The sequence below is a fragment of the Saimiri boliviensis genome, chromosome 2, assembly GCF_048565385.1.
Source record: "Saimiri boliviensis isolate mSaiBol1 chromosome 2, mSaiBol1.pri, whole genome shotgun sequence".
Classification (NCBI taxonomy): Eukaryota; Metazoa; Chordata; class Mammalia; order Primates; family Cebidae; genus Saimiri; species Saimiri boliviensis.
Window position 1 is genome coordinate 206317908 of NC_133450.1, and position 17245 is coordinate 206335152.

The 17245-nt window shown below is 50.6% G+C and overlaps 1 protein-coding gene across 15 annotated transcripts in view; it reads left to right on the forward strand.

Moving 5' to 3' along the window:
- Window positions 1–17245, forward strand: part of RGS3 (regulator of G protein signaling 3) — a 158526-nt gene that overhangs the window by 64388 nt on the left and 76893 nt on the right. For 14 of the 15 annotated variants that reach the window (XM_074395198.1, XM_074395200.1, XM_074395199.1 and 11 more), the window contains 6 exons: window positions 1849–1930; window positions 2767–2872; window positions 3668–4019; window positions 4936–4975; window positions 10622–10818; window positions 13351–13434. In XM_074395198.1, coding sequence (XP_074251299.1) covers window positions 1849–1930; window positions 2767–2872; window positions 3668–4019; window positions 4936–4975; window positions 10622–10818; window positions 13351–13434 — 861 coding nt within the window. Of the gene's footprint in view, window positions 1–1848; window positions 1931–2766; window positions 2873–3667; window positions 4020–4935; window positions 4976–5018; window positions 5817–10621; window positions 10819–13350; window positions 13435–17245 lie in introns of those variants that run through there. The other variant, XM_010335931.3, reaches the window with a different exon arrangement.

Here is a 17245-nt window from a genome sequence, read left to right on the forward strand (position 1 = left end):
CCCCACTCTCCAGCTGCTTCCCCAGAACTGGCCATCCAGAGCCCAGCATGCTGGGATGGGTCTTCTATGCAGGGGGCTTTGGCCCTGGGTGGGGTAGGGGTTGGGTAGGGGTGGGGAAGTGCTAGATAGGCTTTGGGACCCTGGCCTCTGCTTGGGTTGAGGGTTGACTTATGAGGCCCCTAAAACTCACCGCTGGTTTCATGGAGGGGCCAGGCTCTGGCGCCTTCCCTGGCCTCAGGCAGGCCCTGGAACTAGTGTTGCTCCTTTTTCCCAGCTTTCCACACTCGCACCCGCATTTGTTTTTCTTTCTTTCTTTCCATTTTTTTCTCTTCCTGTCTTAGCTGCGTGTTTTCCCAGAATTCTTATGGGAACAGGGTATTTTCCTGCCCCCTCCCCCTTCCCCTTGTCTGTCAGATTTCCTGTTTTACAAACTCGCTTTGAATCCAGGCCCGGGGCTGGTGGGAAGCAGAGCCTCAGAGGTCCCTGCAGCTTCCAAGGCCCTTGGTCACCCTGGGCCCCCTCCGCTTGCCTTCCTCATGCCTGGCCCTGGGATGGTTGGCAGGTGAATGGGTGCAGGTGCCCAGTCTTGGGGAGACAACTCTTAAAGGAAGGAGACAGAAGTCTTCTGACAAGGCTGGTGCCCTTGACCTTTTCCAGGCTTGCTGAGCTGGCCTCTTTCTCGACTTGCCTGGGACACCCTTCCATGTGCCTCACCCCGGCCCACTTCAAGTCCCACCTTTTCTAGGGGGTCTCTTGGGACCCCTCGAATCCTTTTTCTGATTTGTGCTGCCTTAGCAGCTGGAATGAGCTGGCAGACCCTCCTGTATCCTCCCATGGGGGACACTGCCAGGCTGCCCTCCCTACATTAGCTTCTGCTGAGTTCCTACCTTGTACCAAGCATGGCATCCACAGTTGGAGCACAAAGGACTGAGAATGGCCCAGTCTTCCTGCTTTGCTCTAGTGCCTGCTGTGCCCTGCTTTGCTCTGGAGAGGTTTGTGTACCATCATGCTCCTCTGGGAGCCAGAGACCAAGGCTGCATGCCTCTGTACGTCCACAGAGCCTGGCATGCAGTAGGAGCTCAATAATTGTGTGCTGGTTTGAAAAGAGCATCCAGATGGCAAGGCCCTCTCATGGACTTCTGAAAGTAGGAGCTGGGGACCTGTCAGGCACATGGGCCTCAGCAGGCATATGAGTCAGTGGCTAGTTCAGGTTCAGCCAGGAGGCCTATGTGTGACCTTACCTGCCCCTTACCTGGGAGTCCTCACTGGATGCCTTGAGGCCCTGGCCACAGATTGGCCCCCAGAATCCCAGCTCTCTTCCTCTGACCCTTGGCCTGAGATAATAGAAAGTGTGTCTGTCCCAGTGTTCCCTCCCCTGTTCTCTGGGAGGCCAGTGACCAGGCTGGTCTTGTCTTTGGGCCCTTAGCACAAGGCCAGCTCCAGGCTAATGCTTTGTGAACCTCTGTGAGAAAGGAAGAAGGGAGCCAGGCAAACAGTAGATCAGAGGTGAGGCTGAGCCAGGCAGTGCTGGTGGGTCCTTGGGTCAAGGGCTGGGGCTGCTGGGGCTCAGGAGGGCAAGGTTTGCTTTTCTAAGACCTTGTCTATCCCAGGCCCTCCCCACGTCGGCCTGGGTTTGCCTGCTGAGCTCTGGGTTGCTTGGCCTACCCAGTGCTCAAGTTGTCTGGACTGAGATAGGGACAGTGAGGCGCTGACCAGCTCCTTTGTGGCTCCAGTTCCCTTGGAGAGGCTGGTGGCTCTTGTCAGGAGTGGTCTGTGGGCTTCCCGATCTTGGGGTAGAGGCAGCAGCCTCCAACTTCTGGCAGTGACTGGCAGTGACCTGTGTCCTAGATCACCATCCCGAGGGGGAAGGACGGCTTTGGCTTCACCATTTGCTGCGACTCTCCGGTCCGAGTACAGGCTGTGGATTCCGGTAAGTGAGCGACTGGGGGATGCCAGCCCTACTTGTCCACCACACACATGGGCTTTGCAAACAGACGCTGGAACCAAAAGGGGAGCCGCAGACTGAAGTACAGTGTCCTGGCTTTTCAAAAGGAAAAGAATAATATTTTTAAGTGACCATAGATGAAACTGACATTTATGAAAATATGCCCACTTTTTTTGTTGTTTTTATCAAAATGAAAATAGGTTTTTATATTTTGTTTCCCAATCAGTTTGAACAGGAACTAAACCTATATTTTCAGCAATGGCTGCATGGGAAAATGAGAGTCATTTGTGAACTCTGTTTGAAGCTGATATTGTATCCTGAGCCTGATCAGCACTTAAAAATAGCCATCCTTCCCTACTTTTCACAAAGGATTTCTCTTCATCACAGAGTGAGCATCTCAAAGACAGAAACCAGGGCTCAGTGGTCAGGGTGTTTCCAGTGCCTGCACAGGGGTGGGCATGAAGTTGGTGCACAACGATTGGCAGAGAAGGAATGAATGAAGTGTGGGAGCCTGTCCCCAGGGAAGGTTCTCAATGAGATAGGAGGCCCTGGGGATGGGTAAGGTCCTGGGTGGAAGGGTGGACAGCAGAGAGGTGAGCCAGCACCAGGGCAAGGCAGGCAGGAAGGAGGAAAGGCAAAGGGGTGCCTTCTTTCAAGGCTATTGAGAGACACCGAGTTCAGACCCTCATTTCACAGATGAAGAAACTTAAAGAAAAAGGGAGGTCCCTGTCTGAGGTCACCATGGCAGCAAGGGACTCCAGGTCCTTTGAAGGGGTCTTGGGCTTCAGGGGCCCCTGAATGGCTTTTCTTTGTCCCTGCAGGGGGCCCAGCAGAACGGGCAGGGCTGCAGCAGCTGGACACGGTGCTGCAGCTGAACGAGAGGCCTGTGGAGCACTGGAAATGTGTGGAGCTGGCCCACGAGATCCGGTGACAGGGGGCAGCGGGCGGCCTGGGGCCTTGGGCTGACAGCACACCCTCTCCACCCCAGCCCTGGGCACACTGCCTTCCCTGGCCCAGCTCTTGCTGCTCCCTCCTTTGCCCAGCTGCGAGCAGGCAATTCCTTCCGCCCAAGGAATCTGTTTCTCGGCCTGAGAATGGAAGGTTCAGGTTCAGAGCACTTTTGGATTCCAGAGCAAACAGCAGGGAAGATGCTCTCAGACTCTCTGGCTCAGGACTGGGCACCAGGGGATTGCTTTCTGCTTTAGCTAATTATTTCTGCTACTTAAGAGCTAAGTCCATTTGTTATTTAAGAACATGAAGATGTTGCAAATGTTTCAGTTGCACAATTAAAATATTATTCTTGAAAATGTTGGAGTCTCCCGAATATTGGTCCCTTGGTGTAAAACCCCCATGGCCCCATTTTAGGTCTACTTTTGGAATAACTAGATGAGGGCTTGCCCTTAGGTGACCTGCTTGCTTTACTTGCTTATATCTTGCTTATGACAAGCATCATGGATTGAGTATGGAACTCTTTCCTGCTGAACCTGTCCTTGGCCTCAGGGTCCTTCTCAGCCACTGCCAGTCAATAGGAATTGACCTAGGTGACCTATTTGCTGTCTCTTCTTTAAATGGTCTCTTGCATCCCTTCCTGCCCTGACACTGGGGGCTTCTCCTCTTTCCCCACTGCTCCATCATCGTCTCTGCCCTGCGGGCCCTCATTCTGGCTGATACTGGTTTTCCCCAGGCTCAACCTCTCTGTGTGATCCCCCACCTTCCTTCCAGGAGCTGCCACAGTGAGATTATCCTGCTCGTGTGGCGCATGGTCCCCCAGGTCAAGCCGGGACCAGATGGCGGGGTCCTGCGGCGGGCTTCCTGCAAATCAACACATGACCTCCTTTCACCCCCCAACAAACGGGAGAAGAACTGCACCCATGGGGCCCAGGCACGGCCCGAGCAGCGCCACAGTTGCCACCTGGTATGTGACAGCTCTGATGGGCTGCTGCTCGGCGGCTGGGAGCGCTACACCGAGGTGGCCAAGCGCGGAGGCCAGCATACCCTGCCTGCACTGTCCCGTGCCACTGCCCCCACCGACCCCAACTACATCATCCTGGCCCCGCTGAACCCTGGGAGCCAGGTATGGACAGCTGGTGTGGGGAAGGTGAAGGGCATTGGGTCCCTGTGGGAGGCCGGGAAGACTTGAAGACTCAAAGTTGTGTGATGAGGAGCCCGTGAGGGGCTGTGATGTTGGGCAAGGAGATGGGGTATGTGCTACCTCTGGCTTCTGTAAGGCTGTTCATGGTGGGGAGGACAGATGGGTCTCTGTGGCCTCAGGGCACAGATCCAAGACCAGGGCATGCACAGGCTAGAAGATTTCAACTCGCAGAAGGAAGAACTTTGTACCAGCCTTGGCTTTTTCCCAGTGGAATGGGCTGCCTTGGTTGGTAGTGAGTCCCCATTACAGGAAGTGTGAAGGCAGATGCCACCTGATTGCATGGTGGGATGAAGGAGTACACTCCCTCAAACAGTCCCCTGAGATATTCTGGGACAAAGATGTTCTGCCTCAAATAGTCTTGAGACATATCCTGTACTCTCTTCCTCATCTAGGAAATTCCCAAGGCAAAGTAGCCTATGAGAGGCTCACAGTGTGCCCAGGGCTGGCATCCTGTACTACGGCAGGTGGTGTAACCTGGTTTAACACCGAATTTCCCAGACTTGCCTGATGGGGGCACCCTTTAGGGTATGGTTGGTACCGTCTTACCTACCATTCCAGTGTTCCACGGAATGCACTTTGGAACGAGCTGCTGGAGAGGAAGCTGGGGACTTGCCAAGGAGTTAGACTTCATGACCCATAAAGCCTCTTTCAACTCATAGTCTGGGATTTTGTGTTCCCTCCCAGCCTCCTCCCTCAGCTGGTTACCAGAACTGCTGTTTTTCTCTTGTGCCCTGAGGTGCCCCACTTCCTCTCCCGTGGGGCCCCGTGTCCAGCAGCCTCCTGGGCCGTCCTGCCCTCCTCCTGGGGCTGAGGTGGTTCTCCTGTCTTTCCCTTGCAGCTGCTCCGGCCTGTGTACCAGGAGGATACCATCCCCGAAGGTGAGTCTACCACTGCTGCTGTGCTCTCCTAGCTCAGAGAGACAGCAGGGCTCAGCTGAAGCCTGGTCCAGCCTCTGCCTCTGTGTTCTGAGGCCTTTCCAGTGGAGTCAAGGTCACTCAGCCTATCGACACAGACTCCCTTTCCACTTGGTACCTTTTCTCCCTCATGGAACCATTGTCTTTCTTTCGTGAGGCCAGAAATGAGAAGGAGAGAGGGAAGTCTTACCAGGGCAATTTAAGAGACAGAGTGTCCAGGACTCAGGCATTCAATTGAGATTCATCCAATTTTACTGAGCAACCAATATATGTAGGTGCCAGAGGCAACGTGGTTGGGCTTGCATGGAAGGGAGTCATGGAGCTTGGAGCTGAGCAGTCTCAAGTTGGAGTTCTAGCTATGTGACTTTGAGCAAGTCATGTCCCCTCACTGAGCCTCAGTTTCTTCATTTATAAAATGGGGTCAATAATTCCTACCTCAGAGGGTTGTTGGGAGGATTCCATGAGAGACTAATTATGAGTAGTTGCCTGTATACTGAGAGATGCTATACAGAGGGTCACCGTCTTTGAAGTGCACAGATGTCTGCTGCTGGGTGGATTCTTCTTTGGCTTTTAAATCCTGGCCAGGGATGGAAGCTGAGCTCAAAACCCTTTCTTCTCCCAGGAAGGCTGACGTATCAGTCTTGAGGCTGAAACTGGCTGGGCGTCCTTTGAGACCCTTCGAGTGCCTGCCAGAGAGCTTTGGCTCAGAAGTCCAGCTGGTGTCTGGACCTCCTTCCTTGACAGTGGCTCTTGCATGGCCACTTGCGGACTTGCCTCCTTGCTGCTCATCCTCAGTTCTGTGAAGGTGATGCTTATAGAGGGTAGTTGGGAAAGTGCTTGTGCCTTTTGTGATCTTAAGGGCTCTCTTCAGGCTCAGGGACCCTGATGGAAGACACCTTCATTCTCTCAGGTTTGGGGCATTAGGGCAGTTGAGCCTGGTCAGTTGGAAATGAACCTGTGTTCCTTCTGGGGATGAGTCTGACAGTAATTCAATGATGAGTTTTATTTTTAATTTTTTATTTTTCCATAGATTATTGGGATATAGGTGGTATCTGGTGACATGAGTAAGATAATTTGTGAGATTTTGGTGCATCCATAACCCGAGCAGTATATACTCACTCCATTTGTAGTCTAGTCTTTTATCCCTCTCCCTCCCCCCACCCTTTCCCCCAAGTCCCCATAGTCCATTGTATCATTCTTAGGCCTTTGCGTCCTCACAGCTTAACTCCCACGTATCAGTGAGAAGATATGATTTTTGGTTTTTCATTCCTGAGGTATTTCATTTACAAAAAGAGTCTCCAGTCTCATCCAGGTTGCTGCAAATGCTGTTAATTCATTCTTTTTATGTCTGAGTAGTATTCCATCAACGATGAATTCTTAAAAAGCTTTTGTTGACACATAGGTTAGAGTGGATATGCTGCTGCTGAGCAGGGACTTCATGCGGGTCCAGGCCTGGGCCTGGCTCATTTCTGTAGGTCCAGTACAGGATCCAGGGCAGATGGTAGATACTCAGTAGAATTTTGGTTATGTGACTGACTGAAGGAGAATGACTCGGGTTGCCTCTAAGGCTTTGGAATCTGGTCATGAAGGAGGGGTCTGGAGAGGTATGCGGCCTGCAGTGGGGCCCATGCGCACAGGCCAGTGTCTGGGGTTGATTCCTTCTCGGTTTGAGAGGTACCTTTGTGTCTCCCTGCTGTGTTCCCAGCCTGTATCCATGTTTCAGTCCCCTCTGAGAGTATAATACATAGTAAGTCAGCAAGGGCACAGTCATCTAAGCCATGGGGAAAGGGACAAGTAAGGAAGCGATGATGACATTAGTAACCATGGTAGCTCTTTGAATCCCTGTATTAAGATCTTGACCTTTCTTTACGTATTCATCATAATAACGAATCTTTGCTCTTTGTCAGGGATCAAGTCTTTGTAGCTCACAGTTCTGGGGTTCAGAGGAAAGGGTGAAATTCAGGGCACACAATTTCCCTTAAACACACTTGGGGTTGTCTAGAGGTTAAGGAAGCCTGTCACCAGGGTGCCAGCTTCTCAGTCCCCTCCTCTGGCTGGGCTGCCAAGAGATGGCCTTTCAGGAGTGTTGGGCCATCCTGAGTTGAATAGGAGGGACAGTTAGGCCATCCTGAGTTGAATAGGGTCTGGTGCCCTTCCGGAGCCTGGAGTGCCTGCCCGGCTGTGGTTGGCATGTTCCCCAGGGCTGCTGGTGCCCTTAGCATTGTCCCTACCCTGTAAAGGTGTCCCAGCCTCAGATTTGCCACTGCCAGGGCAGGGTGGCTGCCAGGGCTCGCCTCAGAATCTGGGAGCAAAGCCGTGTAATTACTGTATTTGGTCAACGAAGCAGGTATTAGAGGAAAAAAGGGTGATGTGGGGGTTTGGACCAGACGTTGGTAGCAGGTGGCAAGTAAATGAGTTTGCCTTCACAGAGCTCAGTAACTGGGTTGCAAGCTGGACTGTTCTGAAAAAAACAAAAACAAAAAAACAGTTTTGCAGAGCCCCTCCCACTGGCCGCATATTATCCAGGGGTGGGTGGAGACTGGGCAGGAGGGCATGACTGCTGCATGGGTTGGATTAATCCTGGCTTGTATAATTTACTGGCCAAATGATCAGGCACCCTACCATTCCAAGCCTCAGTTTCCTTGTCTACAAAATGGAGCTGAGCCGACTTACAAGTCGGATGCCTTAGGTGAGGCCGTAGGTGAGGATTCTGTGACAGCCCTGGGCTCCTGGGTTAGAGAAGGGAAGAAATCAATTTTTTAAGAAGTCAGAGACTGGGGGCCCAGGACCCAGATTTTGGCATCCACAAATGGTACCCATCTTTAATTTTGGTCTGTTTTGCTCCACTCCCCTGCTTGTCAGTCCTGCGTGGTTTTGCCTTTCTGCTCTAGGCTTGGCCATTTTAAATTAGACTGTCTAGATCCAGGCTGGCTATGGGGTTTCCCTCACAGCACAGTTTGAGCCTCAGCAGCCCTGCCTATCATCTACTAGCCCTGTTAAGTGGATTACTTGGAGGCATAGGGTTTGTGATAATCCCCTGACTACTCACACTGTGGTACAATCCACCAAGCTCTTTCCCATCTGGTCTCTTGTGTGAGCCTCCCACTGGCCCTGGAGCAAGTAAGGCAGCAATCAGTATCATCTCCACTTTCCAGTGGAGAAAACTTTGATTCAGAGGAGGAAGAAAGCTGTTCAGGGTCACACAGACTGTTTGTGACTTGGGAAATCAGTGATCCAGCTTGGATGTCTCATCCAACTCAAATTCAGTGAGGATCTTGAGACTCAGGATGGTGCTTTAAGCAAAGAGTCCAGGGTCTGGCAGTACACACCCCTCCAGGGCTGATGTGTGGAGCCAGATCAGACAAGGAGCTATGTGACATCTTCCTTGTGTCTGCTTCTCTGGTGCCCATCCTCAAGGAATTCTCTTGCACTCTAGTGAGAGACCTGTGAGCAAGCAAGTCTGGGGCTAGCACGGCACTGGGAACCACCAGCTGTGACAGAGCCAGCATGATCCACCTGCTGACCCAGGCCCCAGAGCAGACTTTCCAGTTTGGCCTCATGCTTTTAAAAAGCAAGAAATCGCTCATATTTGAAAAATCAGAAGATCTGGCCTCACTGAGCCCACAGTCCCACGTGGAACGATCAGTTGGAACAGAGTTGGGCTCATGCTCATTCTACTCCTCTCTACGTGACTCACAGAAGAGGCAGGAAGTGGTTTGAGTTATCATGGTTAGAACACTGCCCCCAGATTTGTCTGTGATCAGTGGTCACTTGTCAGGGGTATGGGGGGGAGTCAACTTGTTTTTCTCACCTTGCTCGGTGAGAAGGGGCAAGGAGTGGGAGGAGGAAACAAGTGTGAAACCTTCTGAGCTGAGTTTTTCCTCTGACGCCGTGGGTGTATGTTGGTGGGGAGCTTCCCTGAGGTATAGCTGGGGTCAGGCCACCTGTTCCCCCCTCACTGCAGGGCTGCTAGTGGCAGAGGGAGGCCTGCACCCAGGACCCAGGCTGGGCACCCAGGGCAATGAGGACCTGGTAGTTGCCCATTCAGTAGCAGGAATGTCTTAGAAGGGGCCCAGGAGTATGTGGAGCCTGACTGCTCTGGACTTCCCCTCCTACCTGCTTGGTCCAGGAACCCCTGACTTTTTAGCGCATGTGTTTTGTCCCTCTGCCCACTGGACGGGATGTTCAGGGTGAGGGTGTGTGTCCATCAGTGTCCCCTTAAAGAGGGACCCCCTGCCATTGCAGCCTCTGCTCTCCTCCCTGGGGATGGCCAGGCCGGAGTACCTCCTGAATGCAGTGGAGCCTGAGATTCCCAGAGTCCTATGGGGCACCTGACTTCCAAACTTGCTTTTCCAAGTGGAGAAATCACAATCACGAAACAAGAATAAGTTAGCAGCTAACTTTTATCACACACTTACTGGGTACCAGGCACTGTTCTAAAAACTTCACTTAGAGTATTTCTTTTAAGCCTCACTGTAACCCAGTGAGCTTGGCACTGTTATTACAGTTGAGGAAACCAAGACTCTGAGGGTGAAATAAGTTGTCCAAGCTCACCAAGCTGGTAAGTGGGAGAGTAGGATTTGAGCATGGCCACCTGATGTCGGAGCTTGTGCGTTTTACTGTGACCTGGGGCAGCAAGTGCTACTCCTTGTTCTAGACTGACTGGAGTGGGCCAGGCTGCTCTAGCTTCCTTGGCTATAGAGGGAGGACTCCAGTACATCCTGGGATAGCCTTTACTCTCTGCTGCTGCTGCCGCCGCTGCAGAGAGTGGATCTTTGTGGGGCTGGGAGGGAGAAAGCAGGTTGGGCTGGGCTGAGGTTGTGTGGGGAGTGGTGGGAATGGTGTGGGGGTCTGGTGAGGAGAGCGCATGCCCTGCCACACAGATTGGTGACCACTCTACTCCAGCTGATTGTTCTATGTGGGACTGTGGGCTCAGGACTTCTGATTTTTCAAATACGAGTGATTTCTTGCTTTTTTTTTTTTTTTTTTTTTTTGAGATGTTGTTTTGCTCTTGTTGCCCAGGCTGGAGTGCAATGGTGCCATCTTAGCTCACTGCAACCTCTACCTCCCAGGTCCAAGTGATTCTTCTGCCTTGGCCTCCCCAGTAGCTGGGATTATAGGCGTCCACCGCCACACCTAGCTAATTTTTTGTATTTTTAATAGAGATGGGGTTTCACCATGTTGTTCAGGCTAGTCTTGAACTCGTGACTTCAGATGATCTGCCCACATTGGCCTCCCAAAGTGCTGGGATTACAGGTGATTTCTTGCTTTTTTAAAATGTGAGGCCAAACTGGAAAGTCTGATCTGGGGCCTGGGTCAGCAGGTGGAGAGCGCTGTCTGTGTCATAGCTGGTAGTTCTCAGCGCTGTGCTAGCCCTGGGCTTGCTTGCTTACATGCCAATGTCTCTCACTAGAGTGCGAGGGAATTCCTTGAGGCCCGAGACCACGTGAGGCCTCCCTGTGTTTCAGCATCGTGCACAGGGCCTGGCACGAAGTAGCTGCTCAGTAAGTGGTTGTTGACCGAATGAATCCATGTCCCCTGTTTCTACAGAGGGAACACCTTTGCAATAGTGATGGAAGTGCCTCATCGTCCCCCATCTCTATTTCACAGAATCAGGGAGTCCCAGTAAAGGGAAGTCCTACACGGGCCTAGGGAAGAAGTCCCGGCTGATGAAGACGGTGCAGACCATGAAGGGCCACGGGAACTATCAAAACTGCCCGGTCATGAGGCCGCACGCCACGCACTCAAGCTATGGCACCTACGTCACCCTGGCCCCCAAAGTCCTGGTGTTCCCCGTCTTTGTTCAGGTGAGCCTGTGTCTGGTCCTAAGGGTTCCCTCAGGAAGAAGTGAGAAAGAAGAGGACCCTTGCCCCAGGACTCAAGGATGATGCCTTATCCCAGGACTGAAGGCCCTGTTTTGGGAAAGATGAGTAGCTTTATATGCACGGAATCCTGGGGGTTTATAGTGAGGGAGTGGAGATTTCCAGGAGGATATACAGGAAAAAGTGAGGGCAGGGGAGCCCAGCAAGGAGAGGATCCTCTCCTTCCCCCTCCTCACCTCCCCTATCTTTGGGGACAGGGCAGGTGCACTCCAGCTGCTGGTTGCCATGTCACAGGGCCTGTGTGCCGAGGCTCCCTGGCTTACCCAGTGGTTTTGTATTTGGAAACAGCTGAGGGAGAGAGAGCCTTGGGGTCTGTGCCTTATCTTGTCTCCCCAGTCTCTGCAAACATGTTTGGCCTGTGTTCACTGGTGGCCTGCAATTCACTATATCTCCTTATTCTCCAACGTCAAGCAAGGTGCTTGAAGACAGATAATGAAACAAAGCAAGCTGGGCCTGAAATCCCAGCTACTTGGGAGGCTGAGGTGGAAGGATCATTTGAGGTCAGGAGTTCGAGGTTACAGTGAGCTATGATCATAACACCACACTCCAGCCTCTTCTTCTTCCCGCTTTTCCTCCCCATTTATCTGTCCTCTTTAAAAATAACCTTTATTTGTTCCATCACCCAGATATGACAGTGTGAACATTTCAGCATCTTTTCTGTGTGTATAACCACATTAGAACCAGATCTTATTCTATATTTTATATCATGTTGTCTTTTTAAAATGAAAATTATAGCATGAACCCTTCCCATACCATTAAATGTTCTGTGTTTCATGGGGGTTATATACTCTTCTATTATGTGAGTATACTCTATTTAACCAGTTCTGAATTCAGATACTTCTGCCTACTCTTTCGCTATTGTAAATAACCCTGTGATGAAAATCCTTGCGCATGGATTGCCTCTCTATTTTCCTTGGGAGAGATGCCTGAGAGGGAAATGACTGGGTCATGGGTCATAAACATTTTAAAGGCTCTTTACACATATTGACAAATTGCTTTGCAGGAAGATGCTAATCGTTTATCGCCTCATCAGCAGCATAAATGTGGCTTGGCCTCAAGGGCTTCATTTCTGCCTATGCCTCTTCCATCTCCCTGGCATCACAGTGTGGACCCGTCACTGTTTAGTAGGCACACTAAGTTAGGATGTCACACATCTCTGGGAGGTCACATGCCTCTCCTTAGACAGCCCTGTTGACAGGGCCTGGCCTTGGCCTTTCTGTTGGTTTCTTCTCTTTCTCGGCATGTGATACAAAGTTCTTGGCATCTACAATGTCTAATTTTCTTTCTTTTTTTGAGATGGAGTTTTACTCTTGTTGCCCAGGCTAGAGTGTAATGGTGCGATCTTGGCTAACTGCAACCTCCGCTTCCTGGGTCCAAGTGATTCTCCTGCCTCAGCCTCCCAAGTAGCTGGGATTATAGGTGCCCACCACCATGCCTGGCTAATTTTTTGTATTTTTAGTACAGATGGGGTTTCACCATATTGGCTGAGCTGGTCTTGAACTCCTGACCTCAGGTGATCCACCCACCTCGGCCTCCCAAAGTACTGGGATTGCAGGCATGAGCCACTGCACCCGGCCTGTGTCTAATTTTCATGTTTATTTTAATATTCGTATAAGAAACTACTTTTTTAAAAGATATAGTCTCTCACTCTGTTCCTCAGGTTAGACTACAGTGGTATGATCATAGCTCACTATAACCTCGAGCTCCTAGCCTCAAATGATCCCTCCACCTCAGCCTTCCAAGTAGCTGGGATTTCAGGCCTGGCTTGCTGTTTGTTTCATGATCTTTCTTCAAGCAACTTGCTTGATCTCATGTACTTAGAGGCCATGTTAGAAATACACAGTCATAAGGACAAGTCCGGCTGGGTAATCCAGAGCTTAGGGAGCTTCCTCTGGGCTGGGCTCGGTAAGGTGATGGGGTAGAGTAAGAGGTTTGGGTGAGAACTGACCCTTGGGGGATTGGCTGAGAAGGAGACAGTCCATTCAAGTGTGCTATGAATGCAGAACAGGGCCTGGCCTGGCCTTGAAGGGACTCAAGTGACCGAATTTCTTGGCATGTGGCTCTCAGGATGCCTCCTAGTCCTGTGAGGCATGAACAGGATAGATGTGGGATGGTGGGGGCTGGGAGGGCCCAGGAGCCCAGTGCAGTGGGGGAGGAAACTGGGGCTGAGGACCGCCGAGGGCCTAAGCCTGTGGTTAGACTTCCTGTCAGTGCATGTAGCTGTCACCGTGAGGGTTGATGGGGAAGGTGGCAGCAGCAGTTCCACAGGACAGCAGCATCTGTCTTTCTGTTTCCATCTTGGGTATGAGGGGGTGTGTGGGTTCTCGGGTTGGCGGCGGGCTGATAGTCTTCTCTCAGGTCAGAGAGTTCTCTGCCGCTGGCTTTGACAAGCTGCTGCTTCCTCCCCTGGTCCTCACCCAGCCTCTGAACTGCCCGCTCGGCCTGCTTTATCTCCAGCCTCTAGATCTCTGTAACCCTGCCCGAACCCTCCTGCTGTCAGAGGAGCTGCTGCTGTATGAAGGGAGGAACAAAGCTTCCCAGGTAAGACTTTCACCTGTGTTTTTTAGGGGGCTTTCTGGGTGGGCTTCATTGGCATCCTCTAGGCCCCTCACTTTGGTCTCTTCCTGAGTGTCTTAGAATTGTGCAGTCTCAGAGTAGAGGAGACCAGAAAAGGACCCCTCCACTCTCTCTAGCAAAGCTTTTTCTTGTACATATCCTTTCAAAGCTATTGAATCCTTCTTTGATTGTTAGAAAGTTTACCCGGCCACTAAAGACACCCCATTGTTTACCCCACCTTCCTCTCGGGAGCAGAAGAGATGGCAGTTTACCCCGGCCGTGTGGAGTGACTTCAGTGGTGGGAAGAGTAAAGCTATTAGCCAAAGTGGATTTTTAGACCAGCATCAGTTTACCGAGTTTTCTGGGCCCGTATTAACCCAAATCCCACATCCTCTTCTGAGAGATGAGTCTATGATTTTGCCTGGGTCCTAGCTCTGCCACTAGGGTGCTGACCTGGGAGCTGTGCCACTCTTCCTGGGAGCTGGCCTGGGATGCTTTTCTCTAACTGGGAGAACTTCATTCATCCACACAATCCCCAAAGCTGGTCAGTTCAGTCTCTGAGCTTAAAACTACTTGGGTACCGAAGTTGGAGCCCTGGGCTCCGCCCTGGCTACCTGGGGCCAGGAGGTGAGGGGCGCAGGCTCTCTGCAGATCAGGCCTCAGGGCAGAGCTGCCTTGGCTGAGTCAAGGGGGAGCTTGGGGTAGTGGAAAGATCAGGAAACTTGGAGACAGGGAGTCTATATCAAGACCCAGCTCTGCTGCTGGCTCACGTGTGACTTCTTCCTTCTTCCTCAGTCTTCCCATTTGAGCAGTAGGTATGTGTGTATTTGAGGCAGTAAGGGCAGGGTCAGAGATTGGACTCTAAGGACGCTTTAAACCTCAGCCTTCTAGGACACTGTGTGTGACTGTGGCTGAAGCAGGAGGCTGGTTTTGTTTTTTAAACCAGGAGACTGCAACTCATCTATTGCAAATGCACGTTGCCTTTTTCAAGGGTGTGCCCTGGGGGCGCCGCATGCTCACTTCCACCGCATGCTATTTTGCCTTCTGTATTTCTGGACCTCCTCTTTCCTGAACCTCTTCTTGGGAACTTCGCAAACTTTGGGAATTTAAAAATCTTTGCATGTCTTCTGAATTGTCTCAGTGGGAGTAAAACTTCATCTCTTGGGAGAGATTTAAGTTTTAGGGATGAGAAGTCACTTGGAGCTATGTTTGGTGAATAAGAGTGTGGTGGAGCTAAGTCAGGTGTTCAAGGGTCAGAAATTGAGGTGTGGCCATAAATTTACCAGACTCATAAGAAGCCAGTTAGAGATGGCAGCCACCCTGAAACATATAAATAAGTCTAAATTCACTCTTGTTTTTCCACTTACCCTTGGATCTGCAAACATTGAGCAATTATTGTGCATCCTCATTCGGTATGAATTTTACATACTTGATCCCAATTAGCTCTTCCAGCACCCCCACACGATTGTCCCCACTCTGTAGTTGAGGCAACTGAGGCTCCAGTGAGATTCAGTGGGACCCAAGAGTCTCCGGGCTGGCAAGGGATGGAGCCGGGATTAGCACTTGGGTGTCTCTGGCTCAGTGATGCTTTCCATCACCCCACACTGCTTCTGGCATGTCTGCATAAAGACAAACTAAGGAACACAAGCTGAAGCCATAGACTTGTGACAGTTGCAATTTGTCCAGAAACCCTGCCTATGGGTCTCTGGAGCCTTATAACCAAGAGACTTCTTTCCCTTTGTCTTGAAGATTAAAGGAAGCAATTTGAAGACAAATAAAATAAACATTAATAGATTCATTTTTCTTGAAGCATGAGAGCAACCAAATATATAGATCTGGGTACCCTATCATGTTACTCACACCAAACAACCAAACAAACAATTCAAGAGGGATTTGAATAAATTCATAGAATCTCAGTGTTGGTTAGGCATTCAGGAGTCATCTATTCTAATTGCTTTCTTGTAACTTTCCAGTTAAATGGTTTTCTGACTGGTTCTTGAATCTTCTAGGGCAGCCCCTTAAAGCAGTAGTTTTGTTACTGGAGAGGCTTAAATTGTAGAGAGTTCTCCCTTACGCTCAACAGAAATCTTTATTTGTGGAATGTTCCTCCTTGGTTCTTTGTCCCATCACTTCTCTGGGCATGCTCAAGTTTGCTAACATCTTTGAGCTGATCCAGTCCCACACCATGAAGTATCCTCATCACACCCCTTTCCAGAAGTCATAGACTTGATTAATGTGCCCTGAGGTCTATGGGACATTTTGGAGTAGTGTCATTTATACATTGTAACAATAGTGATTGAGCATCTACAATGTCGCCAGGCCCTGTGGGAGGTTCTGGGAATACCATGAAGCACAAGACAGACACACCCTCACTGTACACACTGACTCATGGAGTTTACCATTAACTAAGGCACCAAGGTCTTTTCGGCAAACCTTGCCCTTAGGTCAGATTCCTAAGAAGAGGCTTGATCAGGGCCACTTGGGAGAAGCAATCCTCCAAGTGGTAAGGACCACCTTACTAAGTGATCCCTCAACACTGACCCTTTGGAAAATCAGATGTGTCCTTGGAGCAAGTGTGGGGAAGATACCGGGTGACGCCCGTGGCCTGCTGTGGAAAGCAGCAGGTGATTGGGCCATGGAGATGAGCATCCTTCTCTCATGGGCTGCCGTGGCCTCTGGTGCTGCTGGTGAGATAGGGGAGTCTATTTGTCCTCCCTGGCACACATGCCCCTCTGCTCTGCCTCCCGCTGTGTGCCAGCTCTGGCCTTTCCCTGACCCAACCTTTGGGAAATTTTTCATTCATGCCTTAATCACTTCCTGTCTAGACCATATTCTCAGCCCTGGTAATCTGGGCCAGAGTGGTGGCCTGGGCCTTTTTCTCACCTTGCTCATGGTTCCTCTCCAGTTGCTGGTGGCTCCTCCCACTTGCCCTACTTCCACCCCTCTCTGGGCTTGGGCTGTTTTTTTGTTGTTGTTGTTGTCATTGTTGTTGTTTTTAACTTTCTAGGCTCCTGACAGATTGCCAGCTCTAGCCCTTCTGCTGCCAGCCTCCCTCTGGGTCTGAAGGTGACTGCCAGATTTCCCTTGAGTCAGGACACATTTTGTGGAACGCTGAGGGTTTTCATTGTGTTTCTGGCTAGTTTACAGCCTTCTTTCCATTGCTCAAACTTTGAGGTCTTCTCAGACAACCAACTCCTTGACTCTTTCCGAGCTCTTGGATCATTTTCTTCCTCTCCTCTCTTAACATTATTATTATTATTATTATTATTAATTATTATTATTTTTGCCTCATTTGTTCCTCTTCTTTGGTCTTTGGATTCTTTCACATTCAGGAACTGAACAGCTATAGGCATGCTGCTACCTCTCTGTATAGTGAGCGCTGGATCTGGGTAATGGTCCCTGGCTCTGCGGCCATGAGCAGGGCATTTAACCTCTCTGAGCTCTAGGGTCCTCACCTGTAATTGAGGGTAATGGTATTATTTACAAGTGAGTATCCACTGAGCAGAAAGTAAGCGTTCAACACATAGAGGCTTATCTTGGGCTGCATTGAGACAGGGCTGTGGTGGGAAGGGATAAGGTTACCGCCAAGGTGCTTTATAGCCCAGGGTTCTGGAGTCTTCATGTTTGGGCCCCGTTGGAGAAGTCAATGCCCCTGAGAGCTCCTTCAAGGATGACCCCCTGTTGTCTCTGTAGCCCGGATTTCCTCAAGCCTCTGTATCTGTGCTACACTCAAGAAGCTAAGTTGTCCTTTGATAAATATTCTATATTTTTAAATTACGAAAGTAACAGTAATTGT